This window comes from Chlorocebus sabaeus, chromosome 22, assembly GCF_047675955.1.
Source record: "Chlorocebus sabaeus isolate Y175 chromosome 22, mChlSab1.0.hap1, whole genome shotgun sequence".
Lineage (NCBI taxonomy): Eukaryota > Metazoa > Chordata > Mammalia > Primates > Cercopithecidae > Chlorocebus > Chlorocebus sabaeus.
In genome coordinates, this window is record NC_132925.1 from 48,334,349 (window position 1) to 48,352,226 (window position 17,878).

At 48.5% G+C, this 17,878-nt stretch overlaps 2 protein-coding genes across 10 annotated transcripts in view; one reads left to right on the plus strand and one right to left on the minus strand.

The window, feature by feature from the left end:
- ACAD9 (acyl-CoA dehydrogenase family member 9) overlaps positions 1-5,672 on the plus strand; it is a 36,134-nt gene extending 30,462 nt beyond the window's left edge. For both annotated transcript variants that reach the window (XM_038003478.2, XM_007985419.3), the window contains 6 exons: positions 701-780; positions 1,490-1,616; positions 1,858-1,935; positions 2,541-2,669; positions 3,318-3,390; positions 5,059-5,672. In XM_038003478.2, coding sequence (XP_037859406.1) covers positions 701-780; positions 1,490-1,616; positions 1,858-1,935; positions 2,541-2,669; positions 3,318-3,390; positions 5,059-5,159 — 588 coding nt within the window. In that variant the 3' untranslated portion in view covers positions 5,160-5,672. The remainder of the gene's footprint in view (positions 1-700; positions 781-1,489; positions 1,617-1,857; positions 1,936-2,540; positions 2,670-3,317; positions 3,391-5,058) is intronic.
- The window catches only part of CFAP92 (cilia and flagella associated protein 92 (putative)), an 81,627-nt gene continuing 66,438 nt past the window's right edge, over positions 2,690-17,878 (minus strand). For 7 of the 8 annotated variants that reach the window (XM_073009811.1, XM_073009810.1, XM_073009809.1 and 4 more), the window contains 4 exons: positions 8,644-8,808; positions 7,899-8,105; positions 7,664-7,820; positions 2,690-2,909 (listed from right to left, as the gene is read on the minus strand). In XM_073009811.1, coding sequence (XP_072865912.1) covers positions 2,875-2,909; positions 7,664-7,820; positions 7,899-8,105; positions 8,644-8,808 — 564 coding nt within the window. In that variant the 3' untranslated portion in view covers positions 2,690-2,874. The remainder of the gene's footprint in view (positions 2,910-7,663; positions 7,821-7,898; positions 8,106-8,643; positions 8,809-17,878) is intronic. The other variant, XM_073009813.1, reaches the window with a different exon arrangement.

Consider the following 17,878-nt stretch of genomic DNA (forward strand, 5'->3'; position numbering starts at 1 on the left):
CTCCTGTCTGGAGCCTGTTCGGAGCTGGGTGGTTCTGTCAGGAGGCCTCTGCAGTCCCCCCTTTTCCTGTAGGGAGTCCTGCTGTCCGTGTTTTCAGCCTGGCTGCAGAGGACAGTCCTCAGTCCCTGGTGCTGGCTGTGTAGCCTGGGTCAGGCCCCTGCACCTGACGCACATCTCCATTGTGCAGAGTGGGCAGAAGCCCACCAGCCTCTCACTGATCAGAATCATGGGTTAGGGGAGTGGGGAGCATGTGGCCCTCTGGGTGTTGACACCTGGCACTGAGGAGCTTCTAGCTGCCACTCAGCAATTTGTGGCTTCTGTTAGGAATCTGGCCTCCACCTGGAGCCAGCAATGTCTGTCCGGCACTGGCTGAGCCCCAGGCATCAGCACCCCTCACCACCCAGGGAAAGTTGGTTTCCATTTTAAAGAGGACCTGGAGACTTGGAGAAAGGCTTGACACGTGAAGCTGGTCACCGAGCAGTAGAGGGTCCCAGCGGGAGCCCATGGCCATCTGGTCACCTCCTCCTCATCCCTGTGTACTCTCTGAGCCCTGGTCAGAGCCCTGTTCCCAGCTACTTCAGGAGCAGTGGCTTCTGTGGCATGGGCAAGCAGGCAGTGGCTGGGCCTACCCAGCACATGTGGCACTACCATGGCTGCCTGGCTGGGGGGCAGCCTTTGACCTCTATACTACTGGCCACAGGGAACCAATGAGATTCTCCGGATGTACATCGCCCTGACGGGTCTGCAGCATGCTGGCCGCATCCTGACTGCCAGGATCCGGTAGGTACCATTGTCACTGTGTGCTTCTCAGAGCCTATACCTGCCCAGCAGGGGCCAGTCCAGGGCAGTGGGAGGAAAGAGCTGCCTTGACCTCGAGTGGGGGCATGGGGGTGTGGCGCAGCCTTGTGGAGGGGACCTTCCCCTGTGGTAGTTGGGGGCTTGTTGCCCAGGGAAGCTCTCGCTGCCCTGCCCTTATGGCCACACTACCCTATAGCTCCAGTGTGAACATCGTATCCCCGCTCTGGTCCCTCACACTGGAGGCAGCTGGTTTTTCAGAACCTGAAGAATGACAGGTGTCCCCTTAAAGGTGCCAGGCCTCACAGCCAACATAAGACCAGTGTTTTTCTTCTCTGCCCTTCTTCCCCTCCTGCCCCCCTCCACCCCCATCCTAGGGGCACAGCAATCCCAAATCACTGCTGGAGACTAAGTACAGGTTGCTGGTAGCATTTTGTCTCCCTTCACAGGAGACAGCTGCTGGGAAGCTGGCTGTGACTCCACCCCTCATGGGGTAGCACATGTGTGGCTCCCTTGAGGCGACTGGGTGCTCTCCGGCAGGTGGTTTGGTTGAGGGGTTCAGCCTGTAGCCAGGGGCCCGGCATATCCAGGCCAGGGAGGGGCACGGAGCTTCTGGGTGCCGAGTGGGCCGTGTTGCTGGACAATGAGAGCCAGCAGTGAGGCCTCCAGTCACAGGACCATGGACTTTCTGCAGTGAGTTTAAACAGGCCAAAGTGACCACAGTCATGGAGACCGTTGGCCGGAAGCTTCGGGACTCCCTGGGCCGAACTGTGGACCTGGGACTGACAGGCAACCATGGAGTTGTGCACCCCAGTCTTGCGGTAAGTGGGCCCAACACGCATACCCCCTACTTCAGTGCCCTTCTGCCAGATCTCATGGCAGAAAAGATCTCACTGTGGGGGGTCTGGGTTCCTCCGGGGGAGGTTGGGGAACACCAGCTAGTCCATGACACCCTGGATTGCCTCCCTCAGATGGGGCATCTTTGCCTGGTACCTGGACTGTGGGACAGGACAGGGCACTGTAGGGATGAGGTGCTGAACTGACTCCTGTCTTGGTTAATAGGACAGTGCCAACAAGTTTGAGGAGAACACCTACTACTTCGGCCAGACCGTGGAGACACTGCTGCTCCGCTTTGGCAAGGTAACCAGGCCCTCCCAGGCCTGGGTCGCAACCGGTCCCCCAGTTTGGCCAGCATTCATGAGACTACTTTTTGTCAAGCATCCTTTGGGACCAGGCCTAGAACAGAAATCTTGATCGCCCTGGAGGGATGGGGTGGTGAGGTCAGGCTGACTTTGTCAGCCTGTGCTGGGGCCCACTTAGCTACTTGGAGGGGCACCCTTGCTGGGTGAGTTTTCTGCAGTGTTTTTCTGTGCACCTTTCAGGTAGAGAGGCTCCCTAGAATCGGGAGGGCAGCCCCACCTGGGGCCTGAATCTAGGGACCTGATTGGTGGGGCCCTTGCTGCTGAAGGTGACAGTAGCACAGTAAGCACTGGCTTCTGGTCTCAGCCAAGTTTCTGGGACCAGGTCTTGCCTTAACCCCCTCCCTGAATCTAGAGATCAAAGAGAAGGGAAAACAGAAGGTGGCTGGGAGCCGTTCTCCCATGACCTGAAGGGAAAGGCTTTATTGGCTCCACTTTCTCAAGGAACACAGGAAACTAAGACAGGCAGAGATGCAGCCCAGGGAGGGACTGTGTGGGGGACTGGTCTAGGTAGTGAGTCCCCACTCGGAGCCTCTGTGATCCCAGACAATCATGGAGGAGCAGCTGGTGCTGAAGCGGGTGGCCAACATCCTCATCAACCTCTATGGCATGACGGCTGTGCTGTCGCGGGCCAGCCGCTCCATCCGCATCGGGCTACGCAACCATGACCATGAGGTGAGTCCAGCCTAGCCTCACACAGGGCCTGGCTGCTGGCATCTGTCCTGCTGTACTTTAATGAAGTTAATTGTTGAGGAGGGTGTGGGCGGGTGTGGGGGAGGGCTGGGCCAGTTGAGGGGGTATCCACAGGTCCTGCAGGGAGAGGCTGTGGGGGAGGCTGTGCAAGTTCACCATGCGGTGACTGTGGGAGGGTCTGTGCTGTTCAGGAGATGGGGCCGTTCCTTTTCTTCTTCCTGCCTGAGAGAAGAGGCGGGTGAGTGACAGGGGTTCCCGATCCCAGTGCCCTGACCCCCAGCGAGGGGCAGACCCTGCACATTGCCCACTCTGCTGGGGGGAGGCGGGTGCAGTGTCTGAGGACCCACTGTGTACCAGGATCTCTGCCTGCACTTCCCAGAGTGCCTGCAAATACCAGGATTGTGACATCTGCCTCTCAGAGGAAACAGGCTCAGAGATATTGAGTCACTTGCTGTTGGGGAAAGGCTGTTGGGTCAGGGCTGGAATTAGAACCTGAGACGGGGTGACTCCTGAGCCAGGCCTTTTCACCCCTGCCATGCTACCCAGTTTGGCTGATAGGCTGGGTTTTTGAAGCTCAGAGGTCAGATTCCAGGAATTTGGGCATATCTTTTCTGTCCTTGGTTCTGGCAGGTTCTCTTGGCCAACACCTTCTGCGTGGAAGCTTACTTCCAGAATCTCTTCAGCCTCTCTCAGCTGAACAAGTGTGAGTGGCATGTCTTGAGGGAGGGAAGGAAGGGCCCACTTCTAGGCCCCTATTGAGGGTGAGCTGTTTCTGGACCCTGTCAAGCTCCCAGAGCCTGCTGGCTACTCACAGACCTTTGCCTTGAGTGAGGGCCCAGGTAGGCCTGGGCTTAGCTGCAGCAGTGCCTGCCAGGCACTGTAGGTGCAAACCTGCCCCATTCACGAAGGTAGTTGTATTTATTTATATTTATTTATTTCGAGATGGAGTTTCGCTCTTGTTGCCCAAGCTGGAGTGTAATGGTGCAATCTCGGCTCCCTGCAAACTCCACCTCCTCGGTTCAAGCGATTCTTCTGCCCCAGCCTCCCAAGTAGCTGGGATTACAGGCGCACACCACCACGCCCAGCTAATTTTTTGTGTTTTTAGTAGAAACAGAGTTTCAACATGTTAGCCAGACTGGTCTCGAACTCCTGACCTCAGATGATCTGCCTGCCTCAGCCTCCCAAAATGCTGGGATTACAGGCATGAGCCACCGTGCCCTGCCTGCCAAGGCAATTTTAGATTGAGCAAGTGCAGAGCCCTTTGTGCAGGACCCCTGGCATCTGCCCAGCATGCCTGGCTGTATTCTTTTTTTTTTTTTTGGGAGACATAGTCTCACTTTGTCACCCAGGCTGGAATGCAGTGGCACGATCTTGGCTCCCTGCAACCTCCACCTCCTGGGTTCAAGCAGTTCTTGTGCCTCAGCCTCCTGAGTAGTTGGGATTACAGGCATGCACCACCATGCCCAGCTAATATTTGTATTTTTAGTAGAAGCAGGGTTTCACCATGTTGGCCAGGCTGGTCTCCAACTCCTAACCTCAGGTGATCCGCCTACTTGGCTTCCCAAAGTGCTGGGATTACAGGCGTGAGCCACTGTGCCCGGCCCTGGCTGTATTCTGGAAGCTGTCTGGGGAAGGCTTACGAAGGGCGGAGCGCCAGGTTGTACCTGATTCTGGATACAGCATTTTACCTGCCCCTTTACCCACTGCGACCCATCCAAAATGACCTTGCAGTGCCCTGCAGAGGTCTCAGGCCTTGGCCTAGAGAACAGAGGGCTTTGCTCGTGCTCCCTGGTCTGTCTGCAGTGCTCTTCCTCTTCTATAGCCACTTGACCACATCTGGGAATGCCCAGCTCAGTCTACTTCTGACCCTCACAGTCCTGTTGGCCTGAGGCTCTGGATCAGTGTCCCTGCAGAGCCCAGTCCTGTTGCCAAGTGACGGGGGTAGGCGCCAGCACTGTGGCACTCGCTGAGAGTGGCATGATTTTTTGCAGGTCCTAGCCCTGGGGGTAGCCCAGACCGCCCCGCCTGCCCCCAGTGCTGACAGGTTATGTGCTGTGGAGGATGCTGAAACGGTTTCTCCTCCAGTGGGCTGGAATCACAGATGGGCTGTTTATGGAGCAAGTGCCGGCTCCACCCCACGAGATCTGGGGCTTAGAAATGAGCAGGATGAGTCCTTTGTAACTGAGAATGAAGCTGTGCCCTTCTCTCCCTACAGCCCTGAATCCCTTGCTGGGGGTTTGGAGGAGGGGTCACCCTTAGGGCTGCTTCATGGTGGGTGGGCTGACTTTGTGGAAAAATGCCCCCACTTCAGCCATGTTTGTCTTATCACAATGCAGAAGGATGACCCACCATCTTTCCTTTTCCTTCCCAGATGCTCCAGAAAACCTAGATGAGCAGATTAAGAAAGTGTCCCAGCAGATCCTTGAGAAGCGAGCCTATATCTGTGCCCACCCTCTGGACAGGACATGCTGAAGCAGGGGAGAGTGTCCCCTGCTGCTGCCCACCCCCACCCATGGCCCGTTGCTGGATGACTGTCACTCTTTTTTCAGAAGGTGTTACAACTTGGCATTATCACGGGCTGAGCCATTTGTTCCCTGTTTGCACCTGAAGGGTTGTCTCCTGGCCTGGGAGAGCCTCTTCCAGGTTTCAACCTGCAGGAGTGCTCTCTAACAGGACCATCACAGCTTCTGAACTGAGCCGGAGAGAGAGAATGGAATTGCCGACCTCTGGAACTGGCGGGTATTCTGGTCATTGAGGAGACACCATAGTGGAAACTGGGGCTTGCGCTGCTGCCTCCAGGGCGTGAGGTGGGTGGGGACCTGGGTCAGGTGTGGATAGCCATTTCTGCTCAACCACACATTCTCTAAGAAACAGCTTGAAAGCTGTGTCTGGGTCATTCATTTAAACTAGAAGCAGAGGCACTTAAAACATGTACCAGGAACCATTTAACGAAGAATGTAAAATGTCACAATCTGTGTACTCTTAGCCTTTGCTGTACTTGTCACACTGTTCCTCAGAACCAGCATTTAATGGGTGACAGCAGGACCCTGAGAACCACCCTTTGTTGATGGCCTCGGGTCCCCTTTGTCCTCACTCTGCAAGGAGGGCCCAGAATGCTAAGGAGCAGACACAGTGCAGTCCACAATGCCTTGGGGTTATGAACCCTTAGTTTTTATCCTCCTCAGGAGATAGGGAGGCTGCCTCAGCTGAGGTACCCACCTAGGGACTTTAGTTTCTTTACAAAACTGGCCTCTACTCTTGAGGAGAGGATGAATGGTATCTCCAGGCTGTCCCAGCAGGCCTTTGCATTTCTCCAGCCTCCCTTTTACTGGCGCTTGTAAGATACACCAGGTCCCAGCGTGCTCACTGTGGTGGACTTTAAGCTTTGGTGTGGTCCTTGGGTGGTCTGGAGCTTTAAAATGCCTATGGTGGACATTCCCTTGAGCACAGAGAAAACGGCCAGCTCTTTTTCCTCCAAGTATATTCCCAATTTACTGTGATGCTGGAAATAGGCAAGGAGGAGTTTGGGAACTTGGAGAGCTGAGCTGGCTGAGCGGGGCTGGCCTGAGCATTGTGCCAGGGGTTTGGTAACTAGTTTTTAAAACGGGAAAGTTTCTAAATATTGCGACCATGTAAATAACCTCTCAGTGAAACCTAAAGTTCTGTTTTGTTAATGATAGCAAGGAAGCATTTTGCACAAAATGAAGCATGCCTACCTCTGGACAAAAGGCTGCTTGGAGTTTCTTTGCACAGGGGAAGTTTGGGGAGGGGCTGTCAGACCCACCCCACTTCCAGGCAGACCTCTGGAAGGGGGCTTCACTCTAGGCTGGTGGTGTGTAAGGCCTCGGTCAGCAGCAAATTCTCCATTCATCCATCTGGGTTGAAAAGGCCTAGCGACCAGTTCAAGCCTGTCCCTCTCATCTGTAGTTGCTAACTTTTCTTAAGCATGTTGTGGGAAGAGGAGACCCCAGCATGTGTTTCTTAAATGATTTCACCAGTGAAACCCCCAGGAGACTTTTGCTGGGAAGGCTGGCAGTGGAGCTCACTAGGAAGCATTCTTACCAAGGAAAAGCCTTGTGTTCTTAGGCTAGACAGCTCTCCTAGCTGGAGCCTCCTTGAGAGCCACAGCAGTAACTGTGGGCCTGAGACATGCCCACAGAGACCAGGTCTCTTCAGGCAGCCTGGGAGATCTAGGGCCTACTGGGGAGGGAGGGAGCGAAGTCTAGGCAAATGGAGAAAGTGACATTTTGGCAAACTTGTTAGCACTTCCATGGAGCTGTGATCAGCTGTCCTTAAGAGTCGAGAAGGAAAGCAAGCCGTCATTTTTACCTGACCTAGTTTTCTGGGAGAGGTTTCTCTGGCAGACCTTGTTGTTAGATAGGTTCATGTCTCGTTCTCCCTGAACAAAGGTTCTGGCTCTGTTAACTGACAAGTTTGGATTCTATGTTAACCTCTAGATGATCCTGAGATCAATTTTCATAAGCAGGGATAAAGAGGAAGAGGACTTGGAGGGACTGGTGTAGGAAGACCTATGTTTCCTGTCTCCACCTTTCCCCCACAGGAAGAACTGTCAGTATCTTTGCAGCTGGAAGGTCCCAGTAAAGCCCAGAGCCTCTGCCCTCAGCTCTTGGCTGGACACCTAGAGATCAGTCATGGGTAATAGTGTTGAAGCTCAGGAAGCCTTTAGACCTGTCTTCCAACTTTCCCACTTTATAGCCAAGAAACCAGGCCCAGGGCATGAAGGGATTTGCCTGAAGTCACACAAATGCCACACTTAGGACTAGAATCCTGGTCTGAGTTCCAGCCCAACATTCAATCTCTTCTATCAGACCCATTCTGCATCTCGATTTTTTTAGCATAGAAAGTTTGGATGATAGCGTAAACAAAATGGATACCACTGAAGATGCAGAGTGGCACAGAGCTCCTGCCTGCCCATGGCATCAGGAGGCCCAGCTTGGCAAAGCCTTGCCTGTTACCTGTTACAGGAGTTGGTGCAGGTGAAGGGGGCAGCTTGAGGAAAGGTGGTGGCTTCTTGTACAGATCAAAGTCCACGTGGTGCCTGTCCCAGCTCCACCGGTCTCGATCCAACACAGGCTCCAGTACGTTAGCAAACAGGGAGTTTTCCTTCCACTCCTAAATTGGGGGAGTAAGTAAATCAGGAGAAAGGTCCCTATGGACACCCCACCTGAGACCCTGCTCTTCCCTGTGGACCTCATTCTGCTCTTTGATGGGTGGCAGCTTGAGATCCTGAAAGCTGCCTTCAGTGTCGCTCTGAAGACCTATCACTTGGAATCCCCTGGCCGTGAGCCAGGCTTGGCGGGATTTCTTCTGGGCTTTCTTCTCCTCTTCCTTCAAGTCCAGGGGCTCCACCATGGCTGAGAGGTAATCCTGTGAGTATGTGAATCTCTTTCTTGGCTCCTAGAAATGGGGGCAGACAGGTTGGGGTAGAAGGGCTGATAGCAATCTTGGATTTCTTATAGGAATCAGAAACAGCTGGGGGCATAATCATAGTTCCTGATGACGTAAATAGTGCATTGAGAGGAAATGACTGTGCAGCAGCCCTGTAAGGGTCATATTATTGTCCCCTTTGATGGGAGAAGCCGTTTCCTGAAGTTAATGTGTGCTGGAAGCCTAAACCATGGCTCTCCCTTCTGTTGGTAGCTGCCTTCATAAGCAGCAATCATAAAGTGTACCCCAGAGGTAAGGATACTACAGTTGTTCTCCTTCATGCACATCTGAGCTTCCATTGAGGATCTTGGGCTCACCCTCAGTGTGGAGGATTCTCATTTAGTGTGGAATAGAACACTTCTCAACATCTGAGCCTTGTCTACTTCCCCTAGCATGATTGGCTTTCATCTGTACACCTGGGATCCCCTGCTGACCTCCAGGCAGGTGTGGTCAGAGGAAAGAATTCATGGGATTTGCCAGCTGCCATCATCCTGTCTGGGTCTCTCACCTTGGCCATCTCTTGATACAGCTGCTGCTTGGCAAGCTCTGTAGAATTCATGGTCTGGATACTATAGTTGTAGACGGCCTTGTTGGCAGGGGCTGAAATTTTAATCACCTTGGCCACAGACTTTGGAGGCTTCTTGCTGACCTGGTAGGCTTCTGTGATGTTTTTCTGAAGAAAGAGACACCAGTCACTACCCACACCAGGTCATCCTCACCCCCAACTGCCAGCTCATAGGCAGTGAGATGATCTCTGGGACATAGCTGTGGTGCAGGTATTGATTGATTCTTCAATACTGGTGCTGTTATTTCATTGTAGAACCAGGGCAAAGGGCCACTAGTCCAACCTCTCACTATCCAAAATGGAATTTAAGAGGACCAAAAAATTGAGACCCTTAAGATCACTGTAACTGGAACACACATCATGTGACCACTCATCTCCCAACCAGCTTGTGATAAAGACAGAATTTCTGTCTCACATGGTCAGAAGTAGGAGAGTGTGGATGGGATATTACAACCTAAAGCAGCAAGGACTACCGTCCTTGACCGTGGTTAACTGTCAAGTGTGCGTAAGGAGTATGACCCTCATTCTCTCCAGCAGGCCCAGTATGGAAATGGGAACTCTTCCCTGAACAGAGGGAAATATGATGGTCTGTTGGCTTTCTTTGTGAATGAAAATAGAAATGTGGAAGGAGATAAAAGACAACACAGAAGGCTGGGGGGAAAGGTGGCTGGGACCCAAAACAAGGGAGAACTGGGAAAAGTTACCACTCTAAATTGTTGGGCACTGTGCAGTGTTTCATATGCATATTTCACAGTAACCTTCAGCAAAATACCATCTTTTACCTTTAAAAATCTTTTTAGCACAAGATGGTGACCTTAGCTCAAATACAGTGGCTTGACTTTGGAATCATTGAGGAATTTCTGCACAAGAATGTAGAATAATCAGGGGAGGACAAAATCCGCGATTCACACACATGAAAGAACAGACTGTCCAGGCAACAGGGATGCAAGGCAAAGACAGGTCTAGGTCCTCAGACTTTGGAGCACCTGCGAGAAGATTATACTAGGGATGCCACGTAAAGCAAGGATCCTGTCATGGCCCACACGGAACTTCAATATTTCTTGATGTGTCGAGTTTTTTTAGTTGTCCTTAGGTGGGGAGTTGATCTGAGTTTCTCAGTCTGCCATTCCTAGAAGTCCCTGCTCCTTCCAAATCCTAGAATTGGTGAATTACAACCTAGGGGGACAGATTCTTCTTTCCATGTTACTCCTTTCTTAAAATTTGAAGTTGAAATTCTGAACTAATGCTTGTTAGAGGGAAAGCAAACAGTGTTCCGTAGTTGTTCTGGGTGCCTGAGATTCTCTGCCAAGGGGTGACACCTGCAGGATAATTTGGACTCAGAGCAAAAGTCGATGCTAGAGAAGTACGTAACAGTATTAAAAAAGGCCACAGACTGAACAACTGAAGCTAAATTACTGGAAAAGATGGGCTAAGAATTTAACATAAGAAATTATTTTAAAATAAGAGTGAAGATAGCAATATGAAGCAGAAGTAAGACTAAAAGAAAAAGTATTGAGTATGAAAATAGTTGAAATAGAAGACAAGAGAAAGATATATTGCAGAAGTGATACTGTTGTAGAACGAATGAATGAACTGGAAGATCCACTTGAGATACGCTGTCAGAAAGCAGTCCTGTATAAAAAGATAAAATTAGAAACTGAGCATAGAGGATGGAAATAACATCCCAATAACAGAAATCCCAAAAGGAGGGGAAAAGTGAGAACAAGAAAATTTGAAGAAATAATGAATGTCAGAAAAGACAAAACTTCCAAGCCTGGGTACACTGTTATTAGTGGGATTTAAGCAAACAAATACAAAGATAAACTCTCAAAGCTTCTAGAGGAAAAGAGCAGGCCACCTGTAAAGAAAAGAGTATCACTTGTGATCAGATCCACAACAGCAACAAGGTAAATTAACTTCAACCTAGAATTTCATATCCAGGCAACCTGTCTAATTGTGAGGGCATATGCTTAGGTTTACAAGGCCTTAGGTTTTACACAAAACCCTCCTTTAAAAACTCTTGGGGCCGGGTGTGATGGCTTACGCCTGTAATCCCAGTACTTTGGGAGGCTGAGGCAGGCAGATATCTGAGGTCAGGAGTTCGAGACCAGCTTGGCCAACATAGTGAAACCCTTTCCATACTAAAAAATACAAAAATTAGCTGGGCATGGTGGCACATGCCTGTAGTCCCAGCCACTTGAGGCAAGAGAATTGCTTGAACCCAGGAGGTGGAGGTTGCATTAAGCTGAGATCATGCCGTTCTACGCTAGCCTGGGTGACAGAGCGAGACTCCATCTCAGAAAAACAAACAAACAAAACAAAACTCATGGGAAAAAATTCAAAATGGAGGAGGAACATGCAGGAGGATTCAAGGTTAGCAAGTAATGTCCAGTATCCTAGTAAAGTTGTCTTAAAAGGACTAGGAAAAAGTAAAATTTCAGAGCCTGAAACTGACATTCTAGAGACTATAAAAGGGATGGTGTTGTATGGGTAGGAGATGAGATAAGAGGGATGAGAATGTACTATTTGTCTTACAAAGGGAATATAGTTTTATGAGTTTAACAATTATGAGTTTAACAGTTCAGTAGGAATGCCTAACCATATAGTCTTCAGGATAACCACCTTAAAAACAAAGATAGAATGTATAACAAGTCCACAGAAGAAAACTTGATCTACCCAAAGAACACAGGAATGGAGCGTTTAAAAGTAGATTAGGTGGCAAAAATGCCTCATCTAACAGTAATTAGTGTTAAGGTTGCCAAGTAAAGAATCTCAGATTGGATTTTTTTTTTTTTTTTTTTTTTTTTTTTGAGACAGAGTTTCGCTCTTGTTGCCCAGGCTGGAGTGGAATGACGCGATCTTGGCTCGCTCTAACCTCCGCCTTCCAAGATGAAGTGATTATCCTGCCTCGGCCTCCTAAGTAGCTGGGATTACAGGCGTGTGCCACCACGCCTGGCTAATTTCGTATTTTTAGTAGAGATGGGATTTCACCATGTTCAGGCCGGTCTTGAACGCCTGACCTCAAGAGATCCACCCACTTCAACCTCCCAAAGTGCTGGGATTACAGGTGTGAGCCACCACACCCAACCTGGATTTTTTTTTTTTAAAGCTAACAATATGCTATCTACAAAACTTTCAACACAAAGATACAGGTTTGACAGCTAAAGGGAGACAGCATATACACTAGGCAAAAAGGCATCAGAAAACAAAGACAAAAAAGCTGTGTGGCATTCTTAATATCTACTGAAACAATTCAAGTTAATCTGTCAAAAGGGGCAAAGGGATATTGTATATTGAGGACAACAAAAAGGTATAACTTATAAAAATATATATGCACCTAGCAATATAGTCTCAAAATATATTAAGAAACAACTGACAGGATTACAAGAAGAAACAGACATCTGTCATCACTGGAGAGCAACCAAGGCAACCAGGATTTGAGAGGCCAAGAATTTGGAGAAAAGGAAAATAATGGTGGTTCCATTTGCTTTTTGTAGTTTTTTCTCAAGGGATTTACTGACTACTAAGTTGCACATGGATAAGGCAGAAATAAGAACGTCAGCAGAAAAAGAAGCTAAGAAGGTATTTTGGAAAATGTTGCATTGCTAGGGAAACAAAATTGGATTTCAAAATTGGAAATTGTGCCAAGGAGGAAAGGCCCAGGTACCTCTAGGCCTCCAGTTTAGAATTCAGAAAATCTGTGCTTTAGGAGTAAGGGCAAGCCTGACTCTGATTAAGGAGATTTCTCTGTCCTCTGTCTCCTGCTATATCATCTGTGGAATAAGACATCAAGAGTCTCTACAGTTTTCAATACACTCTTTACCATTTAACAAAAAATAACAGACATGCCAGGAAACAGGATGAAAGATGGAAACCAAGAAAAAAGACAATAGAAACAGACCCCAGGTAATACAGATATTGGAAGTATCAGACAAGAACATTAAACTAGTCTGGACATGGTGGCTCATGCTTGTAATCGCAGCACTTTGGGAGGCCGAGGTGGGTGAATCACCTGAGGTGAACCAGCCTAACCAACATGGTGAGACCCTGTTTCTACTAAATATACAGAAATTAGCTGGGCGTGGCGGTAGGTAGTCCCAGCTACTCAGAAGGCTGGGGCAGGGAGAATTGCTTGAACCCAGGAGGCGGAGGTTGCAGTGAGCCAACTGCACTCTAGCCTGGGCGACAGAGTGAGACTCCATCTCAAGAAAAAAATAATAATAATAATTATGATTAATCAAAATAAATGAAAATTAGAATTTTACCAGACACCTGGAACCTATAGGAAAAGTAAATGGAAATCATAGAATTGAAGAAATCATCATTAAAGTTAAGATCCAGTGGATGGGTTTAATTGCAGCTTGGACACAGTGTTGGGGAAAAGCTGAATGTTGGGGGAAAAGGCTGAGACAGGGCTTGCATGTCTGACATAATGTAAAAGAGTCTTGGAACATGTCTGGGATCCAGGGTCTAAAACCCCTTGTGGCCTTTGGACCACCAAGCTCTGTGCCAAAGGGTGGAAGGCTGCCCTGCTGCACCACAATCTAAACCCAGGGCACAAGCCACGAGGGCATGGCTTGGATGGAATCCAGGGCTCAGGTCATAAAACCCCTCGTGGCCTCTGGAATGTGTCTAGACTTGCTGGCTCCTTGCTTCTAGCACTCTCAGCCTCATAGGTTGATTTTATCTTAAACTAGAAGAACATGTTTCCCATTATCTTAAGTAGCAGAACATGTTCCATATGCTTCAGAGGAAATGCTAAACCATCACTGCTATAGATCATGCACTTGATACACTGCTTTCTTTCAACCCCCACATCCTCACCACCTGCTTCTTTGATCACCAGTAAGTAGTGTAGGCTTCCAGAGCTCAGGGCCTTCACAGCCTCCATACTAGTGTTGGCCCCTGGTCCCATTTTATGTACTCTGGTCTCATTCCTTTGACTCTGCCGGACTTCCTAGCCCCCATCGCCTGGTGTTGGGTCTGATCACCCCAACATTCCTGGCGCCCAATGTGAGGTGATGAAGACCCCGGCAAAGGAATGCTAGATGTGTGAAAGCAGAGGATGCATCATCAGAGGACACCTAAGGACGACTGAAAGAAGCTCAGGAAAGCTGAGGGCTCAGAAGAACCAGGGTAACAATGGGACAAAGTGAAAGCAAACATTCTGCTTATTTGAATTTCTTAAGGCATTTATTGCGAAGAGGGGGAGTGAAAGTACTCAGAATTTGTTGTCACTCTTTAGTACAGTAGAACAGTTTTGCCCATGGTTTCTAGAACAAGGGACTATGGAGTTGGATGAATGGGAGAGAATTGGCAGAGATTTTAAAAAGGGATATAAAGATGCAGCAAAAATTCCAGTTTCCGTTTGGTCAATGTGGGCGCTAATAAAGGCAGCTCTTGAGCCATTTCAAACAGATAAGGCAGATTCAGATGAGGAAGAGGAGGACGAGTGTGAAAAACTAACTTCAGATTCTGCATGTGAGGAGCAAAAAACCAGAAGAGGTTTATGAAAAGAAGGAGAAACTGAAAAAGGTGTATTTTACTAGCTCGTCAGCTCTGCCTGCTGAATTAAGTGAATGGCCACCTCCTCCCTCTCCCCTTAATGACAATGAATTAGCTGAAAAACTTACTGCTCCTGTAGTTACAACATTAAAACATGGAGCAATTGGTGGTGCTATACAAAATTCTATTCAAAAAGCTAGAGCTGAGGGAGACCTTGAAACATGGCAATTTCCGGTTACTATAACCCAGGAAGGAGGACAGAATATAGCCAATTGGACCACTTTTCCTTATAAGTTATTAAAGAAATTTAAGGAAGCCATTAGTCAATATGGGCCAAATTCTCCTTTTGTGCAAACTTTATTTAAAAATGTGGCTCTTGATAATAGGTTAATACCGTATGATTGGGATACTTTAACAAAATCTGTTCTCTATCTCAGTATTTACAATTTAAAACTTGGTGGGCCAGGCCGGGCGCGGTGGCTCACGCCTGTAATCCCAGCACTTTGGGAGGCCGAGACGGGCGGATCACAAGGTCAGGAGATCGAGACCATCCTGGCGAACACGGTGAAACCCCGTCTCTACTAAAAAAATACAAAAAAATAGCCGGACGAGGTGGCGGGCGCCTGTAGTCCCCGCTACTCGGGAGGCTGAGGCAGGAGAATGGCGTAAACCCGGGAGGCGGAGCTTGTAGCGAGCCGAGTTCGTGCCACTGCACTCCAGCCTGGGCGACAGAGCAAAGACTCCGTCTCAAAAAAAAAAAAAAAAAAAAAAAAAAACTTGGTAGGCTGATGAAGCTCAGACTCAGGCAAGGGAAAACACAAGTGAAGCCACCTGTGCCTGTTTCCTTTGAACAGTTAATGGGAATTGGCCCTAATTGGGGTCGATTAGAAAATCAATCAGTACTGGAGGATGTCGTCATTGTTCAGTTGCACACACTGTGCTTACGGGCATGGGAAAGGATAAATGTTACAGGGAAAAATATCCTTTTAGTTCTGACAGGGACCTAAAGAACCGTATATTGATTTTATTGCTCGACTCCAAGAGGCTGTGTATAAAACCATAACTGATGAACAGCTCAGGATGTTGCAATACAGCTTCTTACATACAATAATGCTAATGCAGTGTCAAACTGCTATTAGACCCCTGACAGGGAAGCCTCATTTAGCTGAATATATTAAGGCTTGTGATGGCATTGGAGGTAACTTACATAAGGCTACTCTTTTAGCTCAGGCTATGGCTGGATTGAAAGCAGGAAAGAATATGCCCCGTTTCTCAGGCTCTTATTTCAATTGTGGGCAATTTGGACACACACAAAAAAGGAATGTAGAAAAGGAAATCAAAAGGCAAAAACTACCATCAATCAACAGAAAAGTCCCAGTGTATGCCCCCAGTGTGAGAAAGGCAATCACTGGACAAATCAGTGTCATTCTAAATTTAGCAAAGATGGACAACCTCTTTCAGGAAACGGGAAGAGGGGCCTGCCTCAGGTCCCTCAACAAACTGAGGCATATCCAGCACAGCCAGTGCCCTTCCAAACATACAACAATTGTCCCCTGCCACAGTAGGCAGTGCTGCTATAAACCTCTGCAGCACAATTCCCATCTCCTTACTTCCTGCGGAGCCACCAAAGAAGGTCCCCACAGGCGTTAGGGGACTCTTACCCTTAGGAACAGTAGGTCTATTACTTGGTCTAGTTTAAGAGGTCACTGTGCATACGGGAATAATTGACTCTGATTATACCAGAGAAATTCAATTAGTTGGCTGGGCATGGTGGCTTACGCCTGTAATCCCAGCACTTTGGGAGGCCGAGGTGGGCGGATCACAAGGTACAGAGATCAAGACCATCCTGGCTAACACGGTGAAACCCCGCCTCTACTAAAAATACAAAAAAAATTATTCAAGGTCAGGAGATCGAGACCATCCTGGCTAACACAATGAAACCCCGTTTCTACTAAAAAATACAAAAAACTAGCTGGGCGAGGTGGCGGGCGCCTGTAGTCCCAGCTACTTGGGAGGCTGAGGCAGGAGAATGGCGTGAATCCGGGAGGCGGAGCTTGCAGTGAGCTGAGATCCGGCCACTGCACTCCAGCCTGCACGACAGAGCAAGACTCCGTCTCAACAACAACAAAAAAATTATTCAGACGTGGTGGCAGGTACCTGTAGTCCCAGGTCTTAGGGAGGCTGAGGCAGAAGAATGGTGTGAACCCAGGAGGCAGAGCTTGCAGTGAGCTGAGATAATGCCACTGCACTCCAGCCTGGGCAACAGAGCAAGATTCCGTCTCAAAAAAAAAAAAAAAAATTCAATTAGTTATTAGTTCTTCAACTCCATGGTCCGCCTCCCGAGGAGAAAGAATTGCTTAGTTATTGTTGTTACCTTACACAAAACTAGGAAGCAGCACAATGAAAAGAACAGGCTTTGGTAGTACTAATCAAGCAGGAAAGGCTGTTTATTGGGTTAATCAAGTGTCTTTTGACAGAAGACCTGTTTGTACAGTAACTATTCAGGGAAAGGATTTTGGAAGGACTAGTAGATACTGGAGCTGATGTCTCTATTACAGCTTTAAATCAATGGCCCCAACATTGGCCCAAACAAAAGACTTCCATGGGTATTGTTGGCATAGGGACTGCTTCAGAAGTTTTTCAAAGTTCCTTGATTTTACCATGTCAAGGGCCGGATGACCAGGAAGGAACAATTCAACCTATTATTACACCTATTCCTGTCAATTTATGGGGTAGAGACTTATTGCAACAATGGGGTGCCCACCAAACATCTGAAGATCCGTCGTGAGCCACAGCATCTAGTGCACCCACCTGTACAGTGCAAACTGAAGGTTCAAGGATTGCTTTTTTGCTATACTGTTGCACAAGAAGGATAAGCCTTGATTTGCTTTCTCTGTGCCTTCTGTTAGAAGGGGCCTGTTTCTCATTATCAGTGGAAAGTTTTACCCCATGGTAATTAACCAAAGAGGCAGAAGCTGAGTTACAGCTTGTAGAACAAATGCTTCAGCAATGGTATGCCTCCCAGCTACAGCAACAAAAGTTTTTGCTTCTGTTTCGCTAGATTTACTAACGTGGGGTTGAGGGTATGCTAGTGTTTTTGCAGGACATGAACAAACCGTATGGGTGCCCTCAAGATGTGTATGACCATGGAATGGGAGACTGGAGGGACCCATGGATCCCAACCATGGACTGGGTTCCCCCAGTACAAGCCATGGGCCAGTTGAATCTGAATGCGAAGATGGAACAAGGACCGACTGAAATCACACTGACATCAACCCCCATAACATGGGGACAGATCAAGAAAACCACACAGGAAGCTGAGAAACTGCTGGAGCACCAGGGTTTCACCTTTTGCTGGAACTCAGAGGTACAATAGATGCTTAACGGACCAATGCTTTCTGACTGAGCTCCTCTCTACCCTGAATACAAGAGACCCTAATAGGCAGGAATATCATCGTCCCTATTCAGCATGAAGAAGTTGCAGAAGACGGACCTTCATCCTTCTGCAACCCTTAGGATTAAGGGTCCTCTTGTAAAAGGGAAAGGAGAAATATGTAAGAAGCATTCAAACCAGAGTGACTGAATTTTGAATAAGGGCTAAGAAAAATGAAGCTGAATCACTAACTGGCAATTAAGGGCGGCACAGCCTGCAATTGCCTTGCTCAATTAATTT